The sequence below is a fragment of the Gymnoscopelus microlampas genome (assembly GCF_963454915.1).
Source record: "Gymnoscopelus microlampas genome assembly, chromosome: 12".
NCBI lineage: Eukaryota > Metazoa > Chordata > Actinopteri > Myctophiformes > Myctophidae > Gymnoscopelus > Gymnoscopelus microlampas.
The window spans coordinates 1273627-1299019 of record NC_139949.1 but is presented as its reverse complement, the minus strand read 5'-3'; the positions used below and the strand labels follow the sequence as shown (position 1 = coordinate 1299019).

At 41.0% G+C, this 25393-nt stretch overlaps 1 protein-coding gene across 2 annotated transcripts; it reads left to right on the top strand.

The window, feature by feature from the left end:
• Positions 1-4380: 4380 nt before the first annotated feature.
• Positions 4381-24029, top strand: rbm41 (RNA binding motif protein 41). Of its 2 annotated transcripts, none has more exons than XM_084074692.1 (7): positions 4381-4389; positions 7080-7196; positions 13730-13931; positions 16027-16222; positions 17146-17741; positions 20375-20522; positions 22599-24029. In XM_084074692.1, the coding sequence occupies exons 1-7, from the start codon at positions 4382-4384 to the stop codon at positions 22709-22711; spliced, it is 1380 nt and encodes a 459-aa protein (XP_083930818.1). In that variant the 5' UTR covers position 4381; the 3' UTR covers positions 22712-24029. The 2 variants fall into 2 exon arrangements, with proteins under 2 accessions (XP_083930818.1, XP_083930819.1); XM_084074693.1 differs by having other exon boundaries at positions 22571-24029.
• The last annotated feature ends 1364 nt before the right edge of the window (positions 24030-25393 follow it).

Sequence of the window (25393 nt, the reverse complement as noted above, 5' to 3'; positions counted from 1 at the left end):
TCTCCCTTCTCTGTGTGACCCCACCCTGTCCCCACCCACTACCCCCCCACCCCCACCCCCACCCTGCAGCCCCACCCACTCTGCTAACACCCACCCCCCCCCCCCCTCCCTCCCTCCCCTCCCCACACCCTGCTAGCTGTGGCTGCCCCACCCACCACCGGCACCCACCCACCCATCTCTGTCTCTCTCCTCTCTCTCTCTCTACTCCTGCCACTCCTCTATATAATAGTGCTGCAAAACACCACCTAAAAACCACAGCTCTGTGTATCATTAACCAATAGCACAGGGGTCTTCAACGTTTTCAGGCCAAGGACCCCCTAGCTGAGAGAGAGAGATGAAGCAGGGACCCCCTACTCTATATTGTATAAAATTGTGTTTCAGATTAAAGTTTTTTTTTTTAACTTAGTCTGCTCTTTTTTCCCCCTCTACACCTATAGCCTCTTTGCCAAAAATAGCAGATCCACAAGCTCTCAACGCCTCGCAGCGCGAGGCGTTGAGAGCTTGTAGATCTGCTATTTTCGGCTAATGTTCCCCTCAGAAAAGGAATTCTAGGGTTCAAGTGGTTAATGTAAAAAAAACTAGGGGTCCCGGACCCCCTGTTGAAGACCCCTGCAATAGCAGACGATATCAGATCTACAAGTCAAGCATGCAGCAGCGCCTGGCATCGACTGACCTTGTAGATCTGACTCTTTTTTTTTGTTGCTAGATTTATTCCTTCAGGATTTTTTTTGTTGATAATCATCACCTATAATCACATTATGGCCAAAATTACTTTACTTTTTATTATAACACACACTCCACCATCTCTATTTACTCTGTCTCCCCTATCTGTCTGTGTGTGTGTGTGTGTGTGTGTGTGTGTGTGTGTGTGTGTGCGTGCGTGTGTGTGTGTGTGTGTGTGTGTGTGTGTGTGTGTGTGTGACGTCAGCCTGGGGGGTTTAATCGAGGACACACGCACACACACAGTGAGAGGATGAGGAGGGGTGAGTGTGTATGTGTGTGTGGGATGAAGGTGAGATCATTCAAGGTGATCACTGATCAGGATGTTTGATGAAGAGCTAATAATGATCACGTGATCAGAATGGATGGAGCAGCGACACGATGACGTCACGGGCTGCTAACCACACCCTTCAGCAGGGAGCTGGGTGTGGCGCATGCCCTCTTAAAGGGACAGTGCGCCCACTGCAGCTCTCTGAGTCTGTGCATGTTTATTACAACCTTAGAATCCATGACTACAACCTTATCTATGTTTATAAGTCATACAACCTTATTTTAACCAATCTGTATGTTAATACAATAGTACACCTGCACGGTTATGTTAATGCAATATAAGTAACATATGTATGGTGGAGTATGTTAATACATGATAACTAATATCTGCACGGTAATGTCAATACAATATTACTAACATCTGCAAGGTATTGTCAATACAATAGTACTAACATCTGTATGGTAGACAGGTAGAGTATGTCAATCTGGTGGTGGAAAAAGTACTCAAATGTTTTACTTAAGTAAAAGTATCAATACTGCAATGTAGAAGTAGGCCTACTAAGAAATTCAGAATTTACTTGAGTAAGAGTACAAAAGTATTGGTATCAAGATGTACTTAAAGTACCAAAGTAGAAAGTACTCATTATGTAGAAAGTCCCATTTCAAAAGTTTTCAAATATAAAATCTTTTGAAAATAGCAGATCTACAAGCGACAGAGCTTGTAGATCGGCTATTTTCAAATAGCCTATGTTTAAATAAGGCTGAAGGGGTTAATGTATGTTTTGTAATAATAATCAAAATCTACAAAGTAACTAAGTTTGTAGTGAAGTAGTAACTATAAAGATTTCAAATAATTGTAGTGGAGTAGAAGTAAAAGTATTGGAAATTGGAAATACTCAAGTAAAGTACAAATACCTCAAAATTGTACTTAAGTACAGTACTTAAGTAAATGTACTTAGTTACTTTACACCACTGATGTTAATACAATAGAATCAGAATCAGATTTTATTGTCACATTTATTGTCACATCCAATCCATTCCACTTTATTTAGTGCATTTAAAACAACAGCGTTGAACCAAAGTGCTGTACACTCAGAAAACCAACATAAAATACTAAGAAAACAGAAAACAATAAACAATAAACGTGGGAAAACCCATAAAAGGGTGCAACACATAGACATATTGCCTAACGGAAACAGCAACTCTCAGTCTGAATCTTGGAAAGCCAAGGAGTACAAAGTGAGTTTTCAAACGTGATTTAAACTCAGGCAAGGTTTGAGACGCTCTAACATGGGGTGGAAGGGCGTTCCACAGTTTGGGGCGCTACAGCGGAAAATGACTTGTCTCCCCTGGTCTTCAGCCTTGTTTGTGGGACCAGAACAGTTTTATCCCACGATTTTGTAACCCCTATCTTTACACCCAGTGCCAATTGTCTATGTAATCCTGGGCACTACCTTCCCTCTGCCAATCTAGGGAGGCCAGGGCCGAGCTCATGCCTCCTTCAATGCATGAGAGCCAACTGACAAAAAAAAAGAGGGCAGACATCTCTTATCTACTTATTCTTTTTTTCCCGAAAGTTAAAATACGCCATTCTATGTCACACAAAAATAGCAAAAATAGCCCATCTATAAGCTTAAAGCGCGTTGCAGTGTGACGCGTTTTGAGCTTGTAGATCTGCTATTTTTGCTATTTTTGATCCTGAAAGGTAACATTTTTATTTAATTTCAAATGGATTTTGTTATACTTATGTTAACTTTATGAACGTAAATACAAATACATTGGACATAAAAAAGACAATAGAATTGTAATACTAGTCATTAAGCTACTAACATAGACTGACGTAATTAAAGTGGGTCATGTTTGTATGTTTGGAATTGTAACAGCTGTGAAATCAATAATATATCAGTATTCTGATATTAAGCTGCGGGCCGAAATTAAGTGAAGGTGAAATTAAGTGAATGTGACCCCGGGCCGCCAGTTGCCCATGGCATACTGTACATGATATGCTATGGACGTTAAGGTGCGAGAAAAAGAACTAAAAAGAGTGTTGTACATGGGATTAAGGTGCAAAGTGTCAGCAGGTGTCGACCGCATTGTCCACACAAGATAACTGACACTGGTATACCTGTCCACAGGTAGGTCCATGATGAGGAAAAAAATAAAAGTCACAGTCACAGTCCCTGGTATAATCCACTGTATAATCCACTACAGCAAATTAAAAGTCTAACCAGCCTGACGACAGGCGGTGCTCATGCCTTGTTCAGCAGTCTGATGGTGGCCGGGTGGAAGCTGTTCATGAACCTGGTGGTGTTGCCCTCGATAGTGCGGTAGACCTCCTTGCCTGGCCGTGGTCGTTGTAGGGGTTTGACCAGTTTGTGGCTGGGGTGGCGCTTTAACATCTGTATGGTAAAGTTTGTTAATACATAACTAGTACATCTGCATAGAGTATGTTAATACAATATAACTACATATGTATAGTAGAGTATGTTAATACAATATAACTACATATGTAGAGTATGTTGATAAAATATAACTAGTACATCTGGTAGAGAATGTTAATACAATGTATTACACGGCTTGGTTGAATGCTTGATTCTGATTGGTCAATCACTGAATTCAGCGGTGTATTATTTCTGAATAATGACCGATGAGCTCAATAACAGACCGCTGTATATGTAGATATATTTTTAAATGCAACATATATGTTTCTCATATGTGACATATTCGGAATTGGACGCCTGTATATATGTCTCTACATATATTATGTACATATATATCCATATATATGTGGCATATGTGGACATAATATAAGCTATATATGAGACATATATTTCCTATATATTCATATGCACATACATGTGGATATACCTGAATATGATATATATGCAGCATTTATTCTGCATATACCTGCCATATAGTGGCATATTATGTTCATAAATTTCCTTCCCGTTTTTTTTATTTTTTTATAAATATATAAAAATACAATAAAAATGTCCGGCCACCAGGATCGAGGGGCAATAAGTACCCCCATGCCCTCCCTAAAAATCGCCTATGATTTCTACCTAGAGACCGTTAAAACATTTTGATTTCCACACGCGACCAGCTTGCGTGCGTAATAGGCTCTATTCACAGCAGCCATATTATGAAGACATTCACAGGTGTTACCAATGATACATTTGGTCCATTTGGTTTGTACACTCTCAGAGTTATGGGGGTCGTGGAAACCACTGTGCTAGACTAAATGGAAGAGAGCCTTCATTAGTATCATTGGTAATATAACACCTGGGAAGGAAGTGATGGCTGCTGTGAATAGAGCCTATCTGACTACAGTTCCCACAATTCCACGTACCGGAAACAGGAAGTAAAATAACCGTTAAAAGGAGGGCTCATCATGCGACGGTAAACAAACCGTTTCTAGCTCACGTTAATATTTCCACATAAAGTCAATAATGAATGTAATACCGTTGTTTTAAACACTCCAGTCAGATGATATGATGATATGATTCGAAACATTAAATTATTCGTATTTTTTAACGGTTGAATCACCTTGTTTGCTACTTATTTTGACCAGAAACACAGATAACGCTAAACTAATGAATGATGATGCTAATGCTTCCAATAACCAGTGGTGGAAAAGTAATAGCCTAGGTATAAAATAGGGCTTAAGTGGTTAATGCATGTTTTATAATGTAATAATTTATATCTGTAAAGTAACTATAACTAAAGCTTTCAAATAATTGTTGTGGAGTAAAAGTACAATATTTGCCTCTGAGATGTAGTGGAGTAGAAGTAAAAGTATTGGAAATTGGAAATAATTATTTTATTATTATTATTATTATTATTATTATCAGAATAATTGCCATTTAGATTAAAAAGCATTTAATTTCAGTTCATCTTATATCTCATCTAAACTTTATATGAGATCAAATCAACCTAGTCTCTGGAAATGAAATTTTGTGTGTGAGAGAGAGAGAGAGAGAGAGAGAGAGAGAGAGAGAGAGAGAGAGAGAGAGAGAGAGAGAGAGAGAGAGAGAGAGAGAGAGAGAGAGAGAGAGATCTTTGTTATTGTAATGAGTCATTAACACACATTGTCTCCTGACTTCACCCACAATGCTTTGCACAAAACATCCATTCTATTAAGTTCTTTAGTTGTAGGTGTGTGTGTGTGTGTGTGTGTGTGTGTGTGTGTGTGTGTGTGTGTGTGTGTGTGTACTTCTCAACCCGACCCCCGCAAAGTACTGCAGACCCCCCCATATGAAAATATTCTGTAACCAGGTAGTCTCGCGTCACCAGACTACTATTCCACAATCTCTGAATGTATGTCGGAAACATTTGTAAATTGTGGGAGGCAACAGTCTGGCCACGCGAGACTAGTAACCAGGTAACCCTATCCACAAGTTTCCTAGGGGGTTGTGGGCATCACTTCCTGTCGATTTGATCCCTGATACCTGATCACTATCGACATATTGACCTGCTAAACTGCTGAAATGAACCACTTTACACCTGGTGTCACTGTTTGTTTCTCATAGGTCAAAATAAATGAAACTAGGGACAATCTACAAGCTTGTAGATCGGCTATTTCTTTTGCTAGTTTTGAAATAGTGCTTAAGTGTTCAAACTGTTCCTCATTTTGCTGGGGACCCCCTGCAGCCTCCCCCAAGGACGCCTGGACCCCACTTTGAGAAGTAGTGAGTGAATGAAGAATGCTTTGACTGTTGGCTTGTAATTCTCATCAGCGCATCACTTTGTAACGCGTGTGTGTGTGTGTGTGTGTGTGTGTGTGTGTGTGTGTGTGTGTGTGTGTGTGTGTGTGTGTGTGTGTGTGTGTGTGTGTGTGTGTGACTATACTATTATATAAGTATATATATAAGTATATATATAAGTATAGTAGAATATCATCACCTTCCTAAACTAATGGCCAAAGTATTTATTTTATTTTTTTGTAAGTTTTTCAGAAAAGATAAAAAACTGATCCAAAACAAAACTATATGATATTTCTTAATCATTTCACCCAACGTTTACAACAAATTATGACTATTAACATAAAAATAACACTGTCTGTCAGTTATGTAACATAAGACATTAAATAGGTTTGAATAGGATTAAACCGGACTTAGGCCAAATTATTTACTGATTTACTCCAGACTTAGGCCATTTGTTAGGCCTAAGTCACAAAAATATGTGACTTAGGCCAAAAAAAATGCCTATTTTGGTCCAAGTCACACTAGGGAGATAGACCACTATACTAAAAGGGGAGTGAACAGCATGATCCTTTTCAATTAGGAGAGGCGATTTTACCAGAGGTGGCCAGTGTCATGAGGAGCTGACTTGAAAAAAGGAGCTGAAAAAATGACTTAATAGGCCATTAGTTTAAGAAGGTGACGGTATTGTAAATGGACGTTTGTGAGGACCCATTTTCCTGGTCCTCACAAGATAAATGGTAGTTTTATGGTAAAAAAAAAAATGTTTAAAGATACGTTTACAATTAGAATTAGGATTGCTCTGGGGAAGGCTCATAGCCGAAACGCACAAGCGTTCATTTTATTGGTGTGCCAATAAAAAAAGTGGAAATGTGAGTGCTTTGTCCTCCATTGAATTGTATTTTTGGATGTGCTACCCTTTTAGGATTTTTTTTTGTTCCTTCTTTTGATGTGTATACTGGACTTTGGGTCTAGCACTCCACTGAGAAAACCCATAGTTGATGCGAAACCTCTTTTTCTCCCTTATAGAGCTAGGATTACGTTAGTGTTAGGATTAGACATTTAGAAATTAGGTTTAGGGATCAGAGACAAGTGTTATACCTGATTTACACTTTAGTTGCTCTGGTGCTCTGGTGCCGTGCGTGCACCGAAAAACTGCCACAACGCACGCATCGCAGCACGATGCGTTGTGGGCCTGTAGATCTGCTGTTTTTCGGCTTCAGCCTCATGGTTAAAAATGGCAATACGAACCAAAAAAAAGCCATTCATGAAATCACTGTCCTAAAATGTTGATGTCCTGTGTGTGTGTGTGTGTGTGTGTGTGTGTGTGTGTGTGTGTGTGTGTGTGTGTGTGTGTGTGTGTGTGTGTGTCTGTGTCTGTGTAAACAGTGTGAGTCGTCCGTCCTGTGAGGATGGTCCGGTCCTGGAGGACCAGGAGACGGAGGGACAGAGACAACTGCACAGTCTGTTGCTACGGCAACTCAACACGGACATAGACGTCAACAGGTGAACAGCAACATGATCATTAAAGGAGAATTCCGGTCATTTTAAGTGTTATGTTTGATGTGTGTCAAATCACTTAACAAACGAGCTAACGCTGGGGCTGCTTATCTCTCTGCATGGCAGCCCCAGGTTGCCAGGTCGGGAGAGAAACCAGCAACCAGCATTAGCTCGTTCTGTTATTAGCCGTTAGCTTGTCGGGAGTTTTAGCGCCTGTTACATTATCATGGGACTCAACAATGAGTACTAGAAGCAAAAAAACAGACTTTGCATTGGTTAAACTAGGCGAATTTGGGCTATCCTATATCCTCCTATAATGACAACGGTGGGGGTCGATAGGGGGCTCTGTGGAGTTACGCGATTTTCATTCCTACGTTGGTAAGTGATTTGACACACATCAAACATAACACTTAAAATGACAGGAATTCTCCTTTAACTAGGACATTACTACTTTATTTTTTCTCTTTTTTATTATTCTAAATCTGTCCAAAAAGTTTGGATACCTTACACTCTAAAAAATAAATGGGGAACTGTTTCAACGTCCCGCAAAATGAGTAAGAGGCATCGATTTCTGTGCATTTTGTAACGACAAGAAAGCCTGTCGTTTCTATTAACTTGCTTATTTCTCTTGCAAAACCTGGAAACACTTCCACTGGGTGGAAGACAGGGTTAAACAACTAAAAATGGGACTGGTCTTCAAAATTGTAAATGCAGATTTGCCCGAAATGCCCCCTATACCCGCATATCTGTATAAATACCTCCAAAAAGTTAATGACACCCACAGTCACGAAACTAGAGGGAGCGTAAACAACAATCTGGTACCACCCACCCATAAAACAAACATGGGCAAATTCTCCTTCTACAGCACGGCCACCAAGGTATGGAATAGTCTAACCCCATCCCTCAAAAAATGCAGTTCACTGGGCCCATTCAAAACAGCCCTAAAAACTCATCTTTCTGGAGGCCATAAGAGGAGAGACCAGTTTCCCGGTAGACAGACGACCCCCCTATATATATTTTTTATTTGTCATGCTTTTTTTTGTACATAGTGGTATTTTTTCTCTGTAGTTTCATGTTGATTTGAACTGTTTGGTTGCTACTATATATGTCTATGAAATTAATTCAAGGACCCCAACGGAAACAAGTCCTCAAGGACTTTTTTGGTCGGAGCTTTTAGACAAAAGTATTATAAATGTAACTGTGTTGTTTTACATTCTTTTGCCTAATAAAAAATTCAATCAATCAATCAAACTGCCAGTGACGCGCGCAGGGGTTATCTCCCGTCTTCCTCCTCTCCCAACCGGCCACCACCCGACCTTTGATTGTTCAGTTAGCTATTGGTTTTTTGATAGTGTGTGTGAGAGTGTGCCATTTAGCGGCTGGAAATCAGTACAGAGCCAGGTACTAGGTTGCAACAAAAGGTGTATTTATTCACCCAGAAAATACATACAGGAACAAGGACACCACAGTAGCTCTTCACTCTCAACAGACCTCTCTCAATAGTGGCAAGTGACTGCCTTTTATGCTCAGCTGAGCTAATGAGCCAGCCTGGACTATACCATTATAAGGGGTGTTCTAACTCAGAGCATTACATAGACATACAATACATAAATAAACACCATAAACACTTAAATACCCTTCACCCCCACAAGTATATTAAAACTGACTGAACTACAAAATACTCTTTCCCCTCTTCTACAACCATAAGCAACTCTAAAACACATCACAACCCCCTCTGCCCTTCTGACTTGATCCAGCCCAATTACACTGGCAAACAGAACAGCCCACTTTGGTACATAGTGGAGTCACAAATGGAGGTTCCGTGACCATCCTTTGGCAAGGATGGTTTGACGATTGATTTGACCTCTATGGACCCTTTAAAAAAGATTTAGCCCCCAGGTCCCTCCCCAAAATCCCCGGCATTTTTAGCTAGACAGCCAAATTCAAAATGGCGCCCGGCGCCGTCTCTAAAAATTAACTTTTGATCTGGATGACCTAGAATCATGTATGAAGGCACTTTTCCATACAAGTCAACCATGAGGATTCCAAATCTGACACAATTTTAATTGTAAGACCTCGTTTTGACTCCGAAATTCAAGATGGCCGACATCCAGTAGAGTAAAAACTTATACCCAGGGGGCAAAGGGGGGTATGCTGCATTTGCCCTGCCATAAAAGGTTGACCACCAGAAATAATATCTATGACCCAGTAGGATCACAACCTATATGGACAACAAGGTCACCTTGCTGCTGGAAATCCAATATGGCCGCCTCAATATTATCAGAAAATAGCTTTGGCAATTTTTGAACCAGATGGGCTAGAAATAAAAACTTGGTGTCTATTTCATGGTTTCAGAGCATGAGAAACTCAATGGAATACTTATCTTTATGATTGGGTGTGTCTGGACCTTTCATTTGCATATTTCCAAGATGGACGCCACGCGAAAATGAGTTTTACTATGACTTTTACAGTGACAGCTGGCTGTTATGGCAAAAAGTCTGCTTTTTAAGCAATATGAACACATTTGGTCAGTTTGAGCTTTAATTTATATGTTGTCAATATGGCTGCAGTCATAAATAATGTATGGTATTACATTTTCCCTCAGATTGATTGATTTATAGATCTATAGTTGTGGGGATGATTGCAGAGAAAAATCGGAGAAAAAGCCCACAATGTATCTTATGTATCATTTTAATAAACTAAATACAATATAAACAGACACATGCACACTCCAAGACTTGCCAAAAACTTCAACTTTAGGGCTATACAAATTAACATAGTGGTATGCATTCAAGTAACATAACAAAAGATAGAGTACTTAGTGACAAATAGAGTAAAGGCGGAGTTGAGGTTGCCTACAAAAGGTTCATTTTGACCTCTATGGTGCTGTCTTGCCTGCTTCTAAAGCCAATGATACTATGGTACAATGCTATTCACTGTCACTGTTGTCATGTGTTGCACTGATCTTGCTGCATCATGTCTCTAGTCCCTGGCAACGGCATCCTAAGTAGCATGGAATTGCCTTCTTTGCACGGGAACAGTTTTTCTGGCAGCCTTTGATACAGCTGCATGATATTGCCTTGTTCATTGACACAGGTCAGGCTGGCTCGGTAGATGCAAGGGGGACTGCATTGCTAGCACTGAGAGACCATCCATACTCTGTGAAAGAAGGAATATCCGGCTTGGCGATATGTGCACATTTATCTATTATGGTTGCTAGAACAGCTCTTCTCAGGTGCAGGTCAAAGGCATTCTCTGTCGGGGGCAGCAGCTTTAAGAGGGTTGATCTATTATTGAGGAACTTGTACACTCTAAGCTTACTCAGGTCAAAATCCTCCTGGTGGTCCGCTTTGGATGTATATACAGCAATTGTGAGGTCTCGTGCCTTATTGATGGACGTCATCTGAGAGGGAATCATAAGAGTTTTCACCAAACTCCTCAAGTGCAGAGATCCAGACGCATGATGGCCTTGAACCATGCCTTCTTCCCAGTGAAGAAGGGATAGCTGGTGGTACAGTATCTCTGCCACTTAAACTATGGATAAAGGGCAGGGCACGACACTGTGCGAGCCCCAGTGCTGATACCATTTGATGGATAGGAAGGTATGAATTTTGCTCTGTTCTCACCCACAGCTCTGGAAGGCATCTGAGATGGGTTGCTGCATTGTAAAGGCACATGATGATGATGTCTGTGTCATTGGCATGGATGACAACTCTGTCAACTTTGTCATTCTGGACACTGTACAGGGTGTGGAGTATTATTCTTGTATCAGCCTCCTGTTGTGTGGATTCTAGTGCAGGGACATCTTCAATAGACCCCTCCTTGATCACCACACTCCTTGTCTCTTCTTTAAACCCCCCACCCAGGTAAAGATGTGTTGGACCAAGGGCTGACTTAAGTTTCTCATTTTCACACCATTCGTCACAGAGGAAACTCAATAGGTTTGCCTTGTTAGCTGACACAGCAAAAAACTCCTGAGGATCTGGAGCTGTGTAATGCATACTAACTTCATATTCTTTGGTAGGTTTTGGTCAAGCATATCTGTGTTCTTGCTCAGCTGTCTTAAGACTAGGTCCACTGTACCGGTCAAAACAGAAGTGAATGATCTCTGTGCCAGCAGGCACATCATTCAACAGCAGACGTTGGTATCGTTCAGCGATTGTTCCAAATGCTTCACCTTTCAGGAACGACCAATGGCGCATGGCATACATGGCATCAATAACTACTGCTGTTTTTATGTCTTCTGTAGGCAGGTCAGGGATGCATGCAACTTTGGTCTCCTCTTTCAGGACCTTAACAAGGCTTGCCTTGGTACCTGTTCTCATCCTGCCATCTTCCTGGAAGAGGGAAGGGGGGAAGTCACTGCACTCGTGGTTGCCTATAAAGTCAACAAGGTTGAGTTCTCCACCACATGCGCAGGAGGGCAGTGATTTCATTGCTCTTGCCAGGTGCTGAGGTTTTCCCCTTAGATTTTTTAGATTTTGTGTTTTGAGTGTAGAAAGTGTTAAGCTTCATTATGCTTGTCTTCTTCTGTTCACTGGACAGTAGACTGAGAGAACGAGAGCAATCCATGGTCTCGAAGGGCGGATCCAAACCCAGGCGCCCGGAGCAGGCGCGTCCTCCGATTGCTTCACCAATCTATGTCCCCACTGCTGCCTTGACTACCATCTCTGCATCCCGGATTACACGACTCTGACCAGACTCATGGTGTGGGTCTGCCATATTAACAACATATAAATTAAAGCTCAAACTGACCAAATGTGTTCATGTTACTTAAAAAGCAGACTTTTTGCCATAACAGTCAGCTGTCACTGTAAAAGTCATAGTAAAACTCATTTTCGCGTGGCGTCCATCTTGGAAATATGCAAATGAAAGGTCCAGACACACCCAATCATAAAGATAAGTATTCCATTGAGTTTCTCATGCTCTGAAACCATGAAATAGACACCAAGTTTTTATTTCTAGCCCATCTGGTTCAAAAGTTATTGCCAAAGCTATTTTCTGATAATATTGAGGCGGCCATATTGGATTTCCAGCAGCAAGGTGACCTTGTTGTCCATATAGGTTGTGATCCTACTGGGTCATAGATATTATTTCTGGTGGCCAACCTTTTATGGCAGGGCAAATGCAGCATACCCCCCTTTGCCCCCTGGGTATAAGTTTTTACTCTACTGGATGTCGGCCATCTTGAATTTCGGAGTCAAAACGAGGTCTTACAATTAAAATTGTGTCAGATTTGGAATCCTCATGGTTGACTTGTATGGAAAAGTGCCTTCATACATGATTCTAGGTCATCCAGATCAAAAGTAAATTTTTAGAGACGGCGCCGGGCGCCATTTTGAATTTGGCTGTCTAGCAAAAAATGCCGGGATTTTTGGGAGGGACCTGGGGGCTAAATCTTTTTTAAAGGGTCCATAGAGGTCAAATCAATCGTCAAACCATCCTTGCCAAAGGATGGTCACGGAACCTCCATTTGTGACTCCACTAACATGTTAAGCTTTCAATCATTACTCAGCAGCATTACCCATATTGCACCTCTCACACATTCCACGTAGTCTCTATTGCACTCATATTACACCAATTGCACTTGCCAGATATCACCAAACATGTTGTCTCCATAGGTGAACTAGTTAGCTGAGTGGCCAGCTCAGCTGGACAGGACACAACTCAAATGTTCAGTTAAATGTAATCAACAATAAAATGACTGCATTCCTTTGTGCAAACTACAATGTGCAAATTATGCCGTGCAAATACTAAAGTGATAGTAACAGAGGTCCTCTCTGTTACAGTGTGATTTAGATTTTTGAGATAGTATGTTACGTTAGAGCCGTCTGATGTATTTTGGTTATGTTTTGGTAAGCAAGAGGTATTCATTTCAAGTTAGCTCTGTTTTGGTTTGTTTGTCTATTCGTCCTCAGTTATGACTCAGCTCTTATTTTTGAAATAAACGTTGTGTTAATTACCTTATTCATTGTTATTACTATGTTGTTACATCCTTATTTTTGAGAATAAATATGTTTACTCTTTTTGCAAGTTTAACCTTTGTTCGTGTGGCTACTTGGGACTAGTGTTGATTTTGACAGTCTTTTGAATAAAATTCTGTTTAGTTTTAGTCATATTTTAGTCGTCTGAAATGTTTTACTGTTAGTTTAGTTTTAGTTGACAAAATATCATAAGATTTTAGTCGACTAAATCTAAAGTTGATTTATTTTTGGCGGGCCCGGGCTGTGATGGCATCGAAATGGCAGATTCTCACTTAGCTGCATGCCAAAAATAGGTGAGCTTGTAGATAATGTAAAAATTGAATAACTAGTAACTAAAGTTTTCAAATAATTGTAGTGGAGTAAAAGTACAATATTTGCGATGAGATGTAGCGGAGTAAAAGTAAACGTATAGACAATTGGAAATACTCCAGTAAAGTAAAAGTACAAGCTTGTACTTAAGTACAGTACTTGAGTAATTGTACTTAGCTACTTTACACTACTGTTGTTATGTTTATGTTGTGTAATGTTGCGTGCTGTCTGTTACGTTTTCTACAGGTGTGTAGCAAAGCGTCAGTGCTTCGCCCCGGCCTCTCTCTACAGGCCGTTCGGGGAGCAGGCTGCCGGAGTTCGAAGCTTGTCCCAGTTCCAGGCTCTGCAGGACGGACAGAAGGACCTGGACGGGCTGAGGGAGCTGGGACTGACGGACACGGAGATCCAGCTGTGGTCCAGCAGAGATGCACCCGCCTCCACAGACAAGGTACAACCCTAAACCCTATGGGTGGCGGGACTTGAGTCTGTTTGAAGCATGTACATTTAGGCTATATAGGAAGAGGCTCTATGCACAGCAGCCATATTTGAAGCGATTGTGAAGAAATTCACAGGTGTTGCCAATGATACTAATGAAGTCTCTGTTCCATTCTGGTCAAACAGAGTCAGGGTTGCTGATAGTGTGATTGTTGGCTCACTGGAAACACTCTGTTACACCAGTGGGTCTACAGTTGGGGTCCAGGGACCCTCATGGGCTTCCAAATGACCCCTTACAGGTGTTACGGGTCCATTTGGTTTTATGGAGTTATGGGGGTCGTGGAAACCACTGTGCTACACTAAATGGAACAGAGCCTTCATTAGTATCATTGGTAACACCTGGGAAGGAAGTGATAATATGGCTGCTGTGCATAGAGCCTATTGTGACAGTTCATATGAATGGTCTGTAGTCTCGCTGTTTCACCGCTGCTGGTTGCAGAAGCAATTAGGCTCTGTTCAAGCGGATGGGTTTTTTGCCGAACTTTACACATGATTGTATTACCTTAACTCTTTAACTGCCAGAGTATACACATTAATTAACTCGCCCAATGCCAGTGACCCGCCCTCGCTGAGGTTTCAGCCAATAGCATTCATTTCCATTAGCATTTCGGACCGGCTATCAACCGGATATAGAAAGATGGCACATTTGAAATCGCTGCAAAATAGGCTTCATTTACGGTCTGTAGAAACCAATGGCGTGACGCTGTCCATATCTTTTTACGGTCTATATGGTTTGGAGGCAACACATTTGTAGTGGTGTCATGCAGGATATGCCAGTCATGTTTCTGGGCTTTTCTTGCCAGGGCGAGGCTAGCAGCCTCTCGTCGGATGCCGCTGGTAGAGCTTTAATCGGGCCTAAAACTTTGAGCCCGGCCCAGCCCGGCCCGACAAAAGTTGGGCCCGAGCCCGGCCCAAAGCCCGAGAAATATGTGACAAACTCGGCCTGGCCCGGCCCGCGAGCCCAACATTTTTATGAACAGCATTAGCAGCCTTTTCCTCTTCATTAAATATTGGCTATTCATGAAGAACAATGTGTCTGTGTCTGTAGTTGATGCAGACACATGGTAATCCACACGGCAGTAGAAAACATTTAGCCTCCCTCCCGAAAGCCTGTTAACTTTATTTAGCCTACTGTAGCTCCAACACTAGTCTCGCGTCACCAGACAACTATTCCACAATCTCTGAATGCTATATAGAGTCTGGAACTCCACTTCCCGAAAGCTGCTTAACGGAAGTTGTTCAGACCGGAAAGACATTCGACCAATCACGACGCGGTGCCCGCGGACCTGTAGTCCCAGTGGAAACAGAACCGAGGCGGAAGCATAGAGTCATAGGTAGATTCATGTTATTTGTGCGAGGATTGTTTATCATTATATTCATATATGTATCATATATGATACATATATATATATATTTGTATATATATATTCATATATATGTCATATTTATATTATTTAACATTTGTTGTGATTCCAGTCGGACTCCTTTGCGCCACTGCACAATGCTAAAACGGAAGTGGGTAGGGGAGGGGCTTCCGCTTTCCCCTTAAGCATGATCAGAGCTTCCGAGTCCCAGACTGTATGCCGGAAACATTTGTAAATTGTGGGAGGCAACAGTCTGGCCACGCGAGACTACTCCAACACTGTCTCATCAGAGGCAGGCTGTCTGTCTATCTGCTTCGTTATGATTTTTCAAAAATAGCAGACCTACAAGCTCATAGTGGTACTCGGTGCCGCGCTATGAGCTTGTATATCTGCTATTTTTGAATAGCCAAAGAAATGTAAAAACAGATGCGTCCCCGGTCTTAATGGGTTAAATGCTGTCTTAGTAATATAATGTATTGAAAAATGTATCCATTTAATGATTTCTGTGGCCTTTAAAATCATTGCCGCTAACATTCCAAAATGTATCCTGTCAACCGTACGTGCGTGCGTGTGTGTGTGTGTGTGTGTGTGTGTGTGTGTGTGTGTGTGTGTGTGTGTGTGTGTGTGTGCGTGTGCGTGTGTGTGTGTGCGTGCGTGTGTGTGCGTGTGTGTTTGCGTGTGCAGGTGTCTCCATCTGCCAAACAGCAGCGTCTGCAGGTCATCAAAGACAAGATTGCCGCCAGGGCGGAGCTTCTGTCCCGCCCCCAGCGCTTTGCAGCCAGTCGACCAATGAGCAGGCGGGAGATGGAGATCGAACAGGCGCTGTTCCACGGAACTTCAACCGACAACCCTGGATTCCTCACCGCGCTGTACCACAGAGGTACCGTAAAACATGTAATATATACCACCTGCTTTACCACAGAGGTACCGTAAAACATGTAATATATCGTTGCTGTCAGGCACAAACCAGCTAACTCCATTTTGACGCTTTTGCATTTTTTTCCCCATAAATCAGTGCTATTGAACACCATTTACGTCTGTGTGTTGGTAAAGAAAAATATTGAACCAATTGAAATTATTAACCCATTGAGACCTGAAGCCGATTCTACATGTCTCCTAAATCTCAACAGTTTATTGAAAAACGTATGTTTCTATATCAGTGATGCTCAATCTTTTTCATGTCAAGGACCCCCAAAATGATATGTATTTGGACCCCCATCAAAATATTTTGTTCCAGGGACCCCCAAAAGCAAAGATTTGAGTTAAAAATGTTCGCTTTAAAAATGTATACATTCAAAGATGTGCACACATTTTCACGATTTTTCAAAAATAGCAGATCTACAAGCTCGTAGCGCGGGCACCGAGTGCCGCGCTACGAGCTTGTAGATCTGCTAAATTTTGAATAGCCCAAAGTGTAAAATAATGCTTTCTTAGCTCAAATCTAAAAATGACACAGTTCCAGGTCTTAATGGGTTAAAAAGCGCTTCTGAACAAAACCAGCTAACTCCATTGGATCCTCAAACTTTCTGCTAAACCAGCTTAACTCCACCAAAGGGAGGTGGAGTTGGCTGGTTTTGCTGACTCCAGGCTCCACCCCCTTTTGACCTCCAACCTCATAGTGAGCTTGGAGGTCCATTCAGCTGTTCTTATCAATGATGAACAAAACCTCCTAACTCCACTTTTTGTTTTGTTTTTGGTCATATTTGGACAGCAGAGATATATATATATATATATAGAATGTTTTATGCGTTTCTATATTGAATATGTATACTTATTGAATATTGTAACTTAAATGTGTTTCAGATGTAGATGCACAGGCTGACCACCAGGGGGCTCCATCCTCAGATCCTCTGGACTCAGTGTACAGAGACCTCCTGTCGCCGCGGAAAGACGGCCAATCACAAGACTCAGAGAGACAGACCGACCCATTAGAAGCTGCCCTCTCTCCGAGGTCATGTGAACACCTTGACCAATCGCAAAACTCCCAGAAACAACGCACCGTCCAATCACAGAGCTCGCCGAACAACGTCGGCCAATCACAAGGCAAGAAAAAAGACACTGACCAATCACGTGACCTCGGTGAGCACCAATCAAAAGAACCGCCAGGGGAGACGGAGCGGTTACCCGGCCTATCGGAGAGGAGGCCGGGGGTTTCGGACCAATCGGACGCTCGGGACGCAGTAGCGCGGCGGCGATCGGCCGCTCCGCAAACGATCAACGCCAGCCATCCAATGGGCAGCCTGCGTGTGGCGGGGAGGGCGGGGCCGGACGGACCGCTGGCGGTTAGCGGAGAAATCGAGGCGATAACGGAAGAGGACATCGTTAAAAACAGATCGAGTGACGAAGAAATAAAAAGCATTCCGCGATTCAAGACTTATGACCCAGGCCAGCCGTCTAAGGTCAGATTAATCTATCATTTATTTATTTATCATTTATAAGGTCAGATTAATTTATTTTTAAGTGATTTATTTATAAGGTTAGATTAATTCATACTGGGATGAAGAGCACTTCACCCATTTTCAACCTCATCTTCATATACGTAATTAGTCCTCACTAATGCTCATTAATGCTCATGTCTACTCACTCTGTGTCTCGTTGGTTTTTATTTTATTTTATTATATTAACCCATTAAGACCGGGAACGCATGTGTGTAACCACATTAACCATTATTTTATACTTTGGCTTTTCAAAAATAGCAGATCTACAAGCTCATAGCGCGCCACTGAGTGCCGCGCTATGAGCTTGTAGATCTGCTTTTCTTTTTTTTATCGTGAACATTTCTGCAAATCTTTTTTAAGCGAACATTTTTAACCTGGAACAACATATTTCGAGATGGGGGTCCGTGGCCAAATAAATATAATTTTTGGTTGTCCTGGACATGAAAAAAGTTTGAGAACCACTCATATTATAGCAACATTTGTTTAAAAAAAAGAATAAACTGTTAGCATTTATAAGATATTTGTAGAATCCTCAGAAGCAAAGATTTGCGCACATGTTCAGGATTTTTCAAAACATAGCAGATCTACAAGCTTGTATGAGCTTGTAGATCTGGTACTTTATGAATAGCAAAAGTGTAAAACAATGCTTTTTTTTTCTAAAATCAAAAAAATTACACAGATGCATTCTCGGTCTTAATGGGTTAATACAAGATCAATTGAACTGTCCACAGCCCACCAATGAGACAGTGCTATCATCAGTGTAGTGTCAATTCATGTCTTTGTTTGTTTGTTTGTTTACACATGCTCTTTTCTAATAATAGGTTGGATTCATTTAACCACTTAAACCCTCAATACTTTGTAAACTCTGTACTTGGTCTGCTCTTTTTTCTCTTGTCTCGGCCCACTGTTTCCCAAAGAGTGGGCAGAGACCCATGTTTGGGTCGCGGACCAATTTTTATGGGTCGCAAGTAAATACTTTGTTTCCTACATTAAAAAAAAAAGTATCTCAAAAGATTTCAAAAAAGTTTAAACAAAAACATTTCATCAATTAACACATCGGGTGCCAGTGTTTTTTCATAACAACTTACCGTGGGTGCCAGCATTCTCCCATTGACTGCGCTTTGCTGTTTGTTGTTTCCGCGTGCGTTACAAGCAAATCCACGCAAAAAAAAGCATCGATTCATGTTCTGCCATGAGCCTGGCTACAGGCTGGAACCATAACATTACCCTGCCGAGTTACAACGGGGGGGGAATCGCGCATCGCGCATGACCGTTTTTCCCCACAGGAAACAGATTCGGAGATATAGGCGTTTCAAAGTAGGAAATAGACAGGAACCGGATGGGGGGAAAAAAGTGTTTCCGGTGAGCGATCTGGCACTTCCTTCGCAGGATTACAATGGGTGCTCCCAGAGCTGCTCTAGCCCCGCCCGCGCGGAGAAAAACGAAAAAAACAAAAAGACTGAAATCACGGTTCAGACCGTGTTCGGCACCGAAGCTTCGGAACCGCCACTATGTAAACACACGGTTCAGACCGTGTTTGGCACCCGATGTGTTAAATACAATTCCAACATTTTCCAAAAGTATTTCATGAATAAAATCAAAAAATCTAATAATTTCCCATAAATAATTAAAATATATATATATGTTTAAGAAGTAGTGAAAATAGCATATCCATGTGAGCTTGTAGATCTGTTATTTTCACTTGTTTGGGTCCCGGGCAAACGGTCTTGAGCTAAAAAGTTTTGGAACCACTGCTCTACACCAAACCTTTTTGCAGAGAATAGATCTGCTGCCTATTTTCAGCCAAAGTGACCCCCAGAATAGGGTTCAAGTGAACCCAAAGATATGGTAGCCCTCCCCCACACTGTTGTAACTCTGAGGACCCCCTAGAGCAGGGGTGATACAACTTTGATGATGGAGAGGGCCACTATATTTCCACACTCACTCCAGAGGGACACATAGCGTATACTGTTGGGCAGACACCTCTTTATCTCCGTATTTTAACTTGTTTCGTAAATTAATGCTGTACTTCGCCATTCTATGTCACACAAAAGTGGCAAAAGTAGCTGATTCAAAAATAGCACAAAAAAAAAGCAGATCTACAAGCTCAAAACAAGTTTTGAGCTTGTAGATCTGCTTTTTTTTTAATTGGAATCCTGAAAAGTAAAATCTTTATTTAATTTCAAATGCATTTAGTTATACTTATGTTAACTTTATGAACTTATAAATACAAATACATTGGACATAAAAAAGACAATAGAATTGTAATACTAGTCATTAAACAATTAATAAGCTAAGTACAAATTGACTCGAAAACGCGTCCATGGTAGAAAAAGAGTTAAGGTACTAATATATACTGAAGTAATTAAAGCGGGTCATGTTTGCATGTTTGGAATTGTAACAGCTGAAATCAATAATATATCAGTGTTCCGATATTAACCTGTGGGCCGCATTAAGTGAAGGTGGGGGCCGCATGTGGCCCCATGGCCGCCAGTTGCCCATGTATGCCCTGTTCTCATTTGTTATGTACACAAAAACTGAATAAACCCCGTAAATAAGTAATAACAAAAGGTTTATGTCTCTCCACACTGTAGGTTGTGTGTGTGAAGAACGTCAGTGCACAGGCATCGTTGGCCCAGCTGGTGGCGCTCTTCTCCCGGTTCGAATCCGCAGGCGGTCCAGCGGTGGTGTACCGCCTCCTCACCGGCAGAATGAAGGGACACGCCTTTGTTACACTGCCAGGTACACACTGCCCTGTGTGTGTGTGTGTGTGTGTGTGTGTGTGTGTGTGTGTGTGTGTGTGTGTGTGTGTGTGTGTGTGTGTGTGTGTGTGTGTGTGTGTGTGTGTGTGTGTGTGTGTGTGTGTGTGTGTGTGTGTGTGTGTGTGTGTGTGCTTCCAAGGCTAACCAAAACAAACTAAGATAATAGAGAAAATGTCCTAAGTTTTTAGTCTTTGACAATATTTCATAAGATACAGTATATGTCTACTATCTTGGGTGGCTTAATGGTATGTTTTTTATTACATTTAGATTTCTTTGGCTATTCAAAAATAGCAGATCTACAAGCTCATAGCTCGGCACCGAGTGCCGCACTATGAGCTTGTAGATCTGCTATTTTTTTTTTAAAGTCGTGAAAATGTGTGCAAATCTTTAAATATATATTTTTAAAAAAAAGTAAAATATCGTGTTCCAGGGAGAAGCGATTGGAGTTACAAATGTTCGCTTTGAAAAAAATATATATATTCAAAGATTTGCACACATTTTCACGATTTTTCAAAAAATAGCTGATCTACAAGCTCGTAGCGCGGCACTCGGTGCCACGTTACGAGCTTGTAGATCTGCTATTTTTTTGATAGCCCAAAGAAATCTAAAAATGACAGCGATGCGTCACCGGATTGAGTGGGCGTTTGTCCTTTTTTGAATCTCTTTCGCAGAGGATAAAGAAACGAAACTAGCTGATTGAAACTGAAGTGAAATTGAAAACAAAACGAACGAGCCCAAACCCTAACGACCTCGCAGCTGCAGCAGCAGCAGCACGGCCGTCGCAGAGCGAAGCTGTACGCCGAGTCCTTGCACGGCCACGGTGTAGCATGCATCTGAGAGACTGAAAGTGTATTCACACGGCTGCACGTGCAAGACATGTCAGTGCTTTCAGGAAGGCACGTGTGTGTGTGGTGTGTGTGGTGCGTGTGTGTGTGTGTGTGTGTGTGTGTCGTGGACCCCCATTTTTTTACCCATTAAAACCGGGATATCTGTGTCATTTAAGATTTTAGCTATATATATATATATATATATATATATATATATATATATATATATTAGCTTGTACATCTGCTCAGGCCCATGAAATTCACAGGCATTCATAGTAGCCAATTAGAATGAAATCTGCTAAAACTGACTCATACACTGATACAGAACCATACATAGGCTATATATTGTCGCTGACAGGTGGAAAAACTGTTCCTTTTTTAAAATTATTATTTAAAGACCATTTAAAATTGTGAAATAGCCAATCTACAAGCTATAATTGTTAATGATTAAGAAATACAATATTTTCAAATAGTGAAAAATCAACTAAAGTCATTATTTGTGCAAGTTCAATTTCTTGATGAAAATAATTGTGGGGGAAATACATAAAATCTCTAATCTGACTACAGTCAGTGAAGTCTAGACTGTGTATAAATGGGTTATATTTCACAGATAGTTATACTATTCTTGTACTATATTAAAATTGAATCAATCTTAACCTTCAAGTTAAATTCATTATTTCCTTGGTCTTAATAATCATTGTTTTATTTGATGGCCTTCCTGCCCTGGCATTTGACATTTGTGCCCTAAAAAAATGTACAACACCAAAGGCCAAGTGGCCTTGCCCCTAAAATGACGAAAATTCCAGGCCTGGTTGTCATCTTCCTCAATTGCTTTAGCTTTTTTTTAATGTCATTGCTGCCATTTAATTTATGCATTTTTGTCATTCTTAAGATAGTTCTAATCTCATCTCAGTTAACATAGCTGATCTATAAGCTCACAATGGAGCTTGTAGATCTGATATTTCAGTTAAATGGCAGGCCTCTACAAATATTTTTCATGTCAGAACCTCCAGAAACCGCACACACACCACACACACACACACACACACACACACACACACACACACACACACACACACACACACACACACACACACACACACACACACACACACACACACACACACACACACACACACACACACACACACACACACACACAAGTGAGGATGTAACATGTCTTGTGATTGGTCCTCTCCAGTAACGTGTCCTGTGATTGGCCCTTGCAGACGTACACATAGCCCAGAAGGCCCTCCAGCTGCTCCATGGATACCGGTTGCTAGGGAAGCCACTGGTGATTGAATTTGGCAAAGAGAAGAAGAGTGGTGAGATTAAAGACTAAAGAAGAAGAAGAAGAGGCGTTAGGTGTTCATGTTCATCTGGTGTCTTAACCAATTAACACATCGGGTACCAGCATTTTTTCATAACAACTTACCGTGGGTGCCAGCATTCTCCCCATTGACTGCGCTTTGCTGTTTAAAGTTTCCGCGTGCGTTACAAGCAAATCCACGCAAAAAAAAGCATCGATTCATGTTGTGCCATGAGCCTGGCTACAGGCTGGAACCATAACATTACCCTGCCGAGTTACAACGGGGGGGGGGATCGCGCATCGCGCATGACCGGTTTTCCCCACAGGAAACAGATTCGGAGATATAGGCGTTTCAAAGTAGGAAATAGACAGGAAGCGGATGGGGAAAAAAAAAAGTGTTTTCCGGTGAGTGATCTGGCACTTCCTTCGCAGGATTACAATGGGTGCTCCCAGAGCTGCTCTAGCCCCGCCCGTGCGGAGAAAAAAAAAAAAAAAAAAAGACTAAACTCACGGTTCAGACCGTGTTCGGCACCGAAGCGGCGGAACCGCCACTATGTAAACACACGGTTCAGACCGTGTTTGGCACCCGATGTGTTAAGACTGTGTCATTTTGAGATTTCTTTGGCTATTCAAAAATAGCAGATCTACAAGCTCATAGCGCAGCACAGAGTGCCACGCTATGAGCTTGTAGATATGCTATTTTTGAAAAATCGTGAACATTTGTGCAAATCTTTGAATATATATATATTTTAAAGCGAACATTTGTAACTCAAATCTTTGCTTCTGGGTCGTTCCTGGAACGAAATATTTTGACATGGGGGTCCAAATACATATAATTTTGGGGGTCCTTGACATGAAAAAGTTTGAGAACCACTGATATAGAAACATAAGCAAAAAAAACCTGTTAGGATTTAGAAGACATTTGTAGAACCCCCAGAAGCAAAGATTTTAGTTACAAATGTTTGCTTTCAAAATATATATATTCAAAGATTTGCATTGTATATCTGCTATTTTTTGAATAGCCAATAAGATAATGGTTAAAGTGGTTAAAATCTAAATTAAGCTGGAATGTGTGGAGTGAGAGAGGGATCAGAGATTTGGGTATTGGAATTTGGCTCTAGTCTCTAATGAACAGATTTATATATTTGAATCTATCTTAATGTTTCATATTTTCAGTAATCACGATGGCGTGTGAGCATGTGGATCAGCTATTTTTGTCATTTTTAAGTTATTTGAAAACTTGTTAAAATTCTGAAAATAGAAAAGTCAGCTTTATATACAATTTATTTACCAATATTTGGTATCTTTACATGCGATGCTATGAAGTCTTTCTCGCAATAAACACATCTAATATATATTGTTCTTTTTTTACCCTTCTATTTTGCTCTTTTAGATAATAACCTTTTAAAATCTAAACTTGAGTCTCATAATTCATATTTTCATGTATTCATACATACTTTAAGAACTCAATGAAACCACAATTAAGTACTTTGTGTGTGTTTAAGTTGTAGGTGTGTGTGTGTGTGTGTGTGTGTGTGTGTGTGTGTGTGTGTGTGTGTGTGTGTGTTTGTGTTTGTGTTTAAGTTGTAGGTCAGTGTTTTTGACACTAGATGGTGCTGTCTGACAGCACCTCAAACAGCTGGTATGTTACAGTTGATAAATAGTAAATGCATTTATATAACACTTTTATCCAAAATACTTTGTGTATTAGACACACACACACACACACACACACACACACACACACACACACACACACACACACACACACACACACACACACACACACACACACACACAGACTGCGGTTGTAGCGGTCAGCTCCCAGTACAACAGTATCAGACTGTGGTTGTCTACCACCATCTCAGTATCACTAAACCTACATATCGATCTGTTTGTTCACCTTCAGGTCATGGCAGGGAGATAAACCCATAACATCTCTGTACACCACTGGTTCCCAACACTCTGTCAACCCTGGTACAAATGGTTTTATGTCCTACCAGGACCTCTAGTACTACTGGTTTTATCTTCTACCAGGACCTCTTTACTGCTGGTTTTATGTCCTACCAGGACCTCTTTACTGCTGGTTTTATCTCCTACCAGGACCTCTAGTATTGACGGTTTTATGTCCTACCAAGACCTCTAGTACTGCTGGTTTTATCTCCTACCAGGTCCTCTAGTACTGCTGGTTTTATGTCCTGCCAGAACCTCTAGTACTACTGGTTTTCTGGTCTACCAGGACCTCTGGTACTGGCTGTTTTATCTCCTACCGGGACCTCTAGTACAGTATGACAGGTATGAAAGGCAAAATACAAAACCACCAAATCTTTATTATAAAAAAAGAATAGCATTTATTTCCAACAAAGGAATGAACTAAACATTAAACAGTTAAATCATGTTGAGGCTTTAGGGTTCATTTAGTTTTAATCAGCTGGAATGTAAATCCAGCTATAATCAGAGGATTAATGTCATAAAAATAATCTTGCATCATAAACTATAATGACTGAATACAAGCACAATACAAAACTCAACATAACAAATACAGTATGTTGAGTTTAACCTGTTTTGACATTCATTTCCATCATCACCTGAAATAAAAAAGTTTTAAAAAGTTAAATATTTCAAAAAGTATAAAACCTCCCCGCTATACCCAAGTAGATAAACATTTCAAAGGTGACATTTTGGGCAAATATTGACAAAGTTGCCCAAAATATG